Source organism: Anguilla rostrata, chromosome 3 (genome assembly GCF_018555375.3).
Source record: "Anguilla rostrata isolate EN2019 chromosome 3, ASM1855537v3, whole genome shotgun sequence".
NCBI classification, from domain to species: Eukaryota; Metazoa; Chordata; class Actinopteri; order Anguilliformes; family Anguillidae; genus Anguilla; species Anguilla rostrata.
This window is the reverse complement of record NC_057935.1, coordinates 34,020,981-34,030,326: the sequence shown is the minus strand read 5'-3', so window position 1 is coordinate 34,030,326 and position 9,346 is coordinate 34,020,981. Positions and strand designations below refer to the sequence as shown.

General features: G+C 47.8%; 1 protein-coding gene across 1 annotated transcript in view; it reads right to left on the bottom strand.

Moving 5' to 3' along the window:
- Nucleotides 1-9,346, bottom strand: part of agps (alkylglycerone phosphate synthase) — a 49,968-nt gene that overhangs the window by 16,933 nt on the left and 23,689 nt on the right. Inside the window, exons 11-15 of the mRNA XM_064327282.1 lie at nucleotides 8,026-8,153; nucleotides 6,359-6,410; nucleotides 2,052-2,128; nucleotides 1,823-1,935; nucleotides 1-3 (exon numbers count right to left, since the gene is read on the bottom strand). The exon at nucleotides 1-3 is cut by the window's left edge and continues 67 nt beyond it. Of these exons, the coding sequence (XP_064183352.1) occupies nucleotides 1-3; nucleotides 1,823-1,935; nucleotides 2,052-2,128; nucleotides 6,359-6,410; nucleotides 8,026-8,153 (373 nt within the window). The remainder of the gene's footprint in view (nucleotides 4-1,822; nucleotides 1,936-2,051; nucleotides 2,129-6,358; nucleotides 6,411-8,025; nucleotides 8,154-9,346) is intronic.

Here is a 9,346-nt window from a genome sequence, read left to right as displayed (position 1 = left end):
CCCCTGGAAGCAGATAACCAGGTTAATGTTTAACGGCCCCTTTCACGGCCGGGCGGACAGCTGTGCGCTGTCAGGCCCCGCCCGTCAGCCAGGCCGCGCCCGTCGATCCGGGAGCCTCCGGGGCGTCCGTCACGGCCGGGCCGCGCAGAAGCTTCCGCGCCCCTGGGCTCATTCGCCACCTAAAGCACGTCATGAGCGTCGCGCTGAGAACCGCTCCACTGATTCGCTGCCCCCCCCCCTCCCCCACCCGCCCCTTCTAAAGGAAATATCCCTCACAAAGACAAGCCAATAAATCACCCAACTCAAAAAGCAAAGACGGGTTTGAAAAGAGACTCAAATCACTAAACGCTAAACCCAAAGTCTCGTTCTGCGTTTGAGCCGCTGCAATAGTTCACGCACGCCAGGACATATGATGTAATCTGTGTAAGTGAGAGTCAACACAAAGTCCAGGGAGCAGTAACAATTGGCAGTGAACATCGGTAACATCACCAGATTTTTAAAAACAGACCATCATATTATAACCACAGACTAGACTAGAGCCCAGACATTAAAAAAAATGTTTTAAAGAAATTGCCCACAGTGGTGGAGGGCAGTGAGTGAGCAAACGCAGATGCCCCTCTCCCTGCACTTCCTGACCCCAACACTTCCAGCGCCCTGGGGCTCCCCTCTCTCACACACGCTTTGATCCCACAGCTCTGCGCAGTGTCAGGCGGGCACGCTGCTCTCGGGTCAGACCTCGGCACAGGCCTGTGAGGCCCTTCCTTTATCATCCATACCTGCCTTTGAAACTGCACTGCTAAACGTGCCTGAACAAGCCCGACGACGTGTGGAGGAATTCAGCATGGAAGCACTGCCACTGTTCCCACCAGTGTGTTCATGCCCTGGCTGTAATGAGCATCTCTCCCTCTTGTGTCTCTCCCTGGCTGTACTGGGCGTGTCTCTCCCTGGTGTGTCTCCCCCTGGTGTGTCTCTCCCTGGCTATAATAAGTGAGTCTCTCCCTGGGGGTAATAAATGAGAGGGTCTCTCCCTGGCGGTAATGACCGAGAGGGTCTCTCCCTGGGGGTAATGACTGAGAGGGTCTCTCCCTGGGGGTAATGTCTGAGAGGGTCTCTCCCTGGCGGTAATGACCGAGAGGGTCTCTCCCTGGCGGTAATGACCGAGAGGGTCTCTCCCTGGGGGTAATGTCTGAGAGGGTCTCTCCCTGGCAGTAATGACCGAGAGGGTCTTTCCCTGGCGGTAATGACCGAGAGGGTCTCTCCCTGGCGGTAATGACCGAGAGGGTCTCTCCCTGGCGGTAATGACTGAGAGGGTCTCTCCCTGGCGGTAATGACCGAGAGGGTCTCTCCCTGGCGGTAATGACTGAGAGGGTCTTTCCCTGGCGGTAATGACTGAGAGGGTCTTTCCCTGGCGGTAATGACTGAGAGGGTCTTTCCCTGGCGGTAATGACCGAGAGGGTCTCTCCCTGGCGGTAATGACTGAGAGGGTCTTTCCCTGGCGGTAATGACTGAGAGGGTCTTTCCCTGGCGGTAATGACTGAGAGGGTCTTTCCCTGGCGGTAATGACCGAGAGGGTCTCTCCCTGGGGGTAATGTATAAGGGCGTCTCTCCTTGGCGGTATTAAATGAGAGGGTCTCTCCTTGGTGGTAATAAATGAGAGGGTCTCTCCCTGGCGGTAATGACCGAGAGGGTCTCTCCCTGGGGGTAATGTCTGAGGGCATCTCTCTCTGGCGGTAATGTCTGATCGCTCATTTTGAGCACGACAGTTCTGCATTGTGATTCCAGCATTAAGGGAAGCCTGACAGACAGCACAGTTTCTTCTCACCCAAATTTGGCTGCGATGTCGTAGACTTGTTTCTCGTGCTGGAGGACTCTCTCCCGATCGCCCTCAAACAGCAGGGTGGCCACACACAGGCGGTGGGGGTCAAACCCTTTGAACTGGGGGGGAGAGCATGAAGGAAAGACAAAGTCATTTCAAATTCAGCCTTTGTACACTCACAAAAGCTCAACAGGAAGCGATATAGGTACAGATTTTAGCACAACAGCACCTGTACCTTCGTAATGTAGAATTTCTTCAGACCATCCAGAAAGGATGTGAATATTGACGAAACCTGAGGCTTCAGTGCATGACCTGCAAAGACATAAACAAAGAAGTGAATTCTCTTCGATGAGGGCGGGTCCATTCAGAGTACAATTTCATGAGCACACTAATATTCCTTTCAGTCTTAAATTTGAATCAGCCATCTCTGGCTTGTTTCCTCCAGATATTTATAAAACGTGCTAGGATGTCAGATTTATTTAGGTGTTAAACAATGGGAGGAAAATAAAATGCAACATTCAAATAACTACAGATAGCAAGTCGCTGCCAAGGAAAACGCCAATAAATCAATGGCGGGAAGTTGGGCCGACACGGCGATATCCGTCTCCCTCACTTGCACATTTTGATTTATTCCTGATTGGACGATAAAAGTGCCTACAACAACCGAAAAGACGGGAACAGTCACGTGAAATTTACCAGTTGCAGCGGAAAGAGGAACAAACTGCTTGGAAAGTTTATTACCTCGTTCATTCCCGCGCGTCCCTCACAATCACATAGCTGCTTTGTTTCCCAAATATACTTTTTTTTTTGGCTCTGCAGTCTGGCAACATGCAGACTATGTTACTCAAACACCATGTTACTCGAAAATCCTACTGAACACCAGTAATTCAACTTGATAAATTTAAAAAGCTAATTGTTTAAAATTGTTATGCTAAGCAGGATTCTGAGATTTATAAATCTATAAATATATATTTACACCAAAATACCACCCTTTTTGTTTTGTCATTGTAAGCTCAACTCTGTTCCTGTTCATGAGATATGTAGCTTATGGTTACGTTTTTGTTTGTTTGCTAGTGACCGCCAGATCATTCAGGCGTGTATGAAAAATGGGCCAAAATGAATTGCAAAATCGACTTTATGTTCAGAAAACCATGCTGAAAATGCAAACGAGCACCCAAAGACTGTGATTTTCAGCTCAATGTGGGTCACTAAAGAGTACCAGGTAATTGCGTCCTGTCTGAAAAACATGAAATCCAAAAGCCGCTCAGTTCTGTTTATGATACTCGCGATGGGAAATTAAGGCGAGTCTGAAATCCGGAGGTCGGGTACTTTTATCAAAAGCGTGTTCAACAGACCGTGGAGTTGATCTGTGCACAGAAAAATCCTTCTCTCCCCAATTAACCGCGTGTCTTCCCGTCGTTTTTACCATGTTATTAAGGAGGGAGCGCCAATACAGCCCTGATGGTCGTACTACACGCGTGTCAGTACGCTGCACATGATTTTACACTTTGTCCCATTAAAAAACGGTTAAACTTGACACCTCGAATCTATCCATCAGGGATGTGCGGTGATTAACAGCCGAAGGTAATCCATCAATAAAATCCACACAGGAAGTTTAAATCCGAGCTCTGCGTTTCACCTGTTATTACAAAAAAAACAAAAACAGTCGCTTCATGTGGCCTGCTTAATGCTAAGAAGTGCAAACTCGGTAAAAATCTTGGAAATATATGGGAGCTAATGAGATCCCGGGAGACCTCTGCGGAGTCCGTGTAGGCTATTAGTTCAATAAGATATCCAAAACAAAAATCACAAAGCCGCAATAAATGGAAAATACTTCAATTTTCCACTGTTGACAAAATAATTTTTCCGTTGTATTCTAGACCTTCGTTTCGCCGCAGAAATTATTATCAATTCATCTATATGCAAGGGTGCTGGGGGGAAGGGAAGGGGGCTTAAATCTATCATAGAAAGCCTTCGACGCGATTATAAAACGGTAGCCTAAAAGCAAACATAATAAAGCAAGCGGTGATCAGAAAAAAAACACCACCGGCATCTGCATAAGTCTACAAAGCGAACAGGATCTCCAGAAACTTGATTCCACGCACAAGGGTACGCGGAATAAAGGCGCCGCGTTTGTAGTTAATGCATTCCTTTCGCCGTGCATTCTGATCCCGTAGGACTTAGGAAGGCTCGGGGCGAGATGAAGTCTAGTTAATACACCGGTTCACAAAAAAACACCAGGTCCCACTACATGCTGGTAATGACTGAGACCTGGGTGACAACATCACTGGCCATTTAGTTATTTATTCGCCACAAGCAACGTTTGGCTATTTCAGAATCACTATTAAAAATTGGTGTATTGAAAAAAAAATGAGGCACTTACACATTTTTTAAAGTTAATGACAAGCAGCCTCCTGGTTAAATATCAGCGAGTATCTGTGCCAACCTGTTGCAACCTGCCCTGAAGGTGCCATTCACTGGCAGATGTGGGGAGCCACATCTAATGCTGTGACCTTGCTCCAGATTGTGTTGAGTTATATGAACCATGGTGACTGATCTTTGAAAACAGATTGCATCAAAACTAATATCGCCACTCTGGGGAGCGAAAGCAGGCAGCCAGCATGCCTTGTGTGCTCTACGGTGTACATATTAATACTGTGCGTGTGCGGGTGTGTGTGTGTGTTTGCGCGCGTGTGTGTAGGGGGTGGGGGTGTTGCCGCAGGATTCCCCGGCTCCGTTGTAGATGATGAATGGGCCGAGAGAGACGGATCAAACTATAATGGAGTCTGCTTTAACTTCAGGAACAGAAGGCGTACAGTAAATACTATCCCTCATAACCTGCTATTAACACAGCATCCATTTAACAGCACTGTCTGCCGTTATTTCAGATAAACAAGACCTCCCCCTCCCCTCCATAGAGGCGGAGCCGGGGCGGGGGAGGCTTAATCTGCAGCAGGCTCCGGTGGTATTAAACAGTGCCTCCCCCGTTCTCCCACGTCGGAGATCAAAGGCTCCGCGACTGAAATGAGATCTGTCCCTGGCCGCCATAAGGGGGTGACGAGGCTCATGACTGAGGACACGACAGGCGCTCTGACAGGGATCTCAACCCCCCCCCCCCAAACCCCCCCACTGTCAGTAGCTCCACAAGAAGCCCCACAGAGGGAGTCTCAGAGAAGCAGTCCACACACAATAACGCCCTGAAGACTGCTTCTCCTGTTAGGCAACTACACAGTTAGCCAATGTGAGCGCACGCGCGCACACACACACACACACACACACCCTCGCACTCACTCTATACAGGCTTGCACGTACGCACGCAGACACAGGCCACACGCATGCAGTCAACGCACACGCCTGCAAACAAACGCTCAAACACAAGCACTACACATACATACACACGCTTCTCACAATCACAAAAGAACAGACCGCATACACACTTGTGTGTAAGGCCACTGCGTGGCACACAGGAATGTCATTCCTCCGCCATCAAAGTAAAATGGCAGCCGACAGGAGCCCCCCCCCATCTCCATTCCCTAACCGGCACAGACCAGTGAGCGGTCACATGACTGCGCTCTGAACTCTGAGCCTGTCTGTTCAGCATCACCGCAGCCGTCTGAACCTCTGCTGGGAGAGCAGTGGACTCGCAGGGACGTGCAGCTTATGGCCTTCGTCTCTCCTCTCTCAGTACATCTTGCGCACAGATGTGCTTCTCAAGCGTGGGGCAGGAACACTCCCACAAACGGCGTCTCTCCTGTCGGTGACTCCTCTACGTTCCCTCCTCCTCCGTCCCTCCCAGCCCTCCGCCCTCCCCCCACCCGTCGTTTCATCCCTCCACCGTCCTATTTATCTTTTCGGCTCTGCCTTTAACTCCTGAACCCTGGACATGAATAACTACCTGTGCGAGGGGAGTTTTCTTCAAATGTATGACTCCATGCTTCCTGTATAGGAGCGATGGAGAGGTTGCACCGCAGTGACACGCTGGAGAAATGGACTGCATGAACCCAGTAAAGAGCAGTGATGTTTTAAAGAGCGGCTGGAGGAAGACTGATGAGAAGCATAAGCTCTGGGTGAAAACCAGCGTGTAACATTAACAACTGGAGCCACGGATATGGCTCAAAATAATTCAAAATAAAGGCGTGGACTGACAGAAGCCTCTCAATTCCCAGCTCTACTCTGCGGTCAGACAAAACTCTTCTGTTTCTGGTCAGGGATAAAAACAGAAATCCCAAATGAGATGAGCTCTTTAGCCTTTCATGTCATATATGCTTTTTCATCTGTAAAAGACCATTGTCAGAAACAAGTTTAGTGTTTCTGAAATTCTGGCAAAATTCATGTTGACATTAGATGCTTCTGTTCTTGGGAAATGAATACTTCAGCAAACTGAATTACCTTTAATAAAAGAAAGACCTCTGGATGTGACTCTTGACTGATACAGTATATAGGCCTCACGCCTTCCTTTGCCTCTCACATCACTGTTGACTGAGGTGGACTATCTACATGTCTAACCATGAGTGTTCATACTGAGTTGAAGAGGGGACTTACCAAACTGAAACTGTTCGTTGTCCATCAGCCTGATGGAAGCAGGCGCACATCTCTGTGAAGGAAAAAGCACACGTTCAGAGCCCTATTCAACCGTCTCCCACCCAACTTTCCCTCTTTTCACACTCTGTGTTTGCCTTCGTGGGGTATGTTGCTCTGAAATATGCCTTGGCCTACAGCAGGAGCAAAGCCTGGTGAGAACCCAGTGAAACCCAACATAAGGGAGAGTTCCTTCACTGGCATAAGCAGTTCCTGCTCAGCACTCTCTCCACTTACTGTGAAAAATGGTTTTCCGCCGTGTGCTGTGCTGGAGCGCACAGCGGCAAACAACCCGCTTGTGAGCAAACCTTAGGCTGCCCGCTCACACGTTAGAAGTACATATTATTCCCCGGGAGATGTACCAATTCCAAATTGTGGCTAAATAAGTCCCCTGAGATCAAGGATCCCAGGGCAGGAGTCCTATATGCTCAGAAGATAAATTACAGTGGAGGCAAACTACCAAAAAAAAAAAATGAAGTCACCCCAAGGGTCTCAAACGAGTTTGGGATGATTCCTCGGTGGGGCAGTTGTCTTAATAAAGCACAGAAACTCAATCAATACTTTAATTGTCCACTGGCAGGAAGGGGCCTGGATAGGACTGAATTCATTTCTACAGCGCTAATGAGCAGGACGGTATAAATGTCCACAGCGCAAAGGTCAATAACCGTCTCATCAGCGCCCACCTTTCACGCCATCAGCACTTTTTCCCCCCTTTTTTAATCAGGCAGTGCTGTTGGAACTTCCTCTCTGTAGCTCCCGCCCCCTTAAAACCTCCATCCAATGGCGGCGCAGGAAGCGATCTGCCGAGGGTAACGGAGGGCGGAAGCTGGCGACATTGACGTGCACACACCTCAGCTGCCTTAGAGGCCTTTTAACAAACAAACTGACCGCAGTGATTACAGCACAACACAGCGCAGGTCCCACAAAGTGATCTTACAGACCAGTCTCACTCCAGGAGGACCATAAGCCAACCTGATCACCTTCTTTTGCATAATGACACAGAATCAATCTGAATCTGACTCAATTGGATAAAGCTTTCTGTAGGACAGTAAAACCATGGCATATCAGGACAATTCCCATTGCACACAATGTCTTGCTCACCAAACATCAATTTGTTAATCTGTGACAATTACAAGTTTGAAAGAATTGAGTCAGCTAAGTGCTATGCAATGAGAAAACAAGATCAGCGATCGCACTTTACCCCTTGATCAGTGGCAGCCAGGGGCGTAGAAGCACAGAAGACGGAGAACTCAGATTTACTTGGGCTGTGGTACCTACACGTTATGAATATCTAATGTTTGGCTGAATGGAATGAGGATACTTCTGCTTTTATGTAATTTGCACAAAATCAATTTGATGTCCAAAAGCAAAAATAATTTCAATGGTAAAAACCATTTTACTATGAGATGGTAATCTCTGATCTCTCTGTTATAATCATTGAAATGCAAAAGCAAATCTCTTTGATGTGATTTCATTAGAAGCGCACATTAGAGACAATGAAGGAAAAGTGCATTTGATGCTGGTGGAGTACTCTTAATAAGGAAAGCCAGTGCAAATGCGCATTTCTGTGTGTGATGAGAACAATGTCCAGTGTCGCACGTGCATGGTTAAATGCACCCAGGAAGCCAAACCTGTTTCGCCACTTCTCTCAAGCACGCCACTCCCTGTTCGAAACTGGGGAAGACCACCGATCCGTACTTCTGGTATTCCGGGATGGGTCGGATCTTCATCGTCACTTCCGTGACGACGCCCAGGGTTCCTGCACACAGAGGACGCAGAGGAGTGCCCGTGATGATGAGTTCGGCGAACGCAATAAAGTTATTATTATTATTTTTTTTAAAACAGGCACGTTGAACAGTGCTCTAGGGGCACGGAAGTTATGCTTTAAGACACCGCAATCGGTGCCTTGTGTTGCATCAGCCTTCTTACCAGCGGGATCTGGTTTCGGCCTGCACGCAGGGGACCGAGGGAGATTTACCGACAGATACAACAAAGAAACGAGATACACCCACATCACAGGGAGAGGCCTGCAAAGCCTGGACGTATATAGGCACCCCCAGCATGATTCCTGACCCGAAAATTATGAACAGCGCCCTTTGAGTTTCTTGTTCCACATTCAACTGCCTGGGAGCATGGTCCTCTCTCTGGTTAGAGGGAGCAGAAACGGTCTACGGAAAATGCTCTTCGTAAATTCACACGGGGCACATACCAGATCAAATCAGGCTGCGTGTCAATAAACGTTTCATAATCTCACAACGGTCAACTTCACCTTTAGACTACTGTGTTTTTCTTTGGAGCCACTGGCACTTCAAGTAATTAAACTGCTGCATTTTCAATAGTAAACAATGCTAGGTGTCAAGGGGGAGGTGTCAAAAATATTTAAAATTCTCCTCATCACGCATCAAATCAAAGCCCCACTAATTAGTGGAAAGCAGAAGCCAGGCTTCCTTCCAAATAAGGACATGTATCCTCAGAGGTCTGGCCCTGATGAACATCCAGCCGTGCTGTTAGGGGATGTCCCAAAAGTGCCATATCCCTGTGGTCTACTTCCAGCCGTTATACTCTTTGCCTGTTATGAAGGTATTATGCAGGCAATCCCACACCACAGATATTCCATCTGTCTATTGATCTGCCACCTCCCTATCTATCTGTCCATCTATCTGTGTCTAACTCTAGATGCCTGGCAATACATACAGTTTAATTTCCTTTAAAGAAACACATAAAAGTTTGTACCATCCCTCACATATGAAGATGCATAAATAAGACATCTGCTTGTGGCATGTGTGTTTAACGATAAGGTGTAGGCTCAAAGCCACTTTTTGGTGGCAAAAGATCCATTTCTACCCAATATTTAACCCCTCCCTGGATGGAAATGCAAATGAGAATGGCGTTTACTGCTCCCCAACTCACAAACTGCATGGGAAAACTGGCTCAATAAAAGCTGAACTGGGT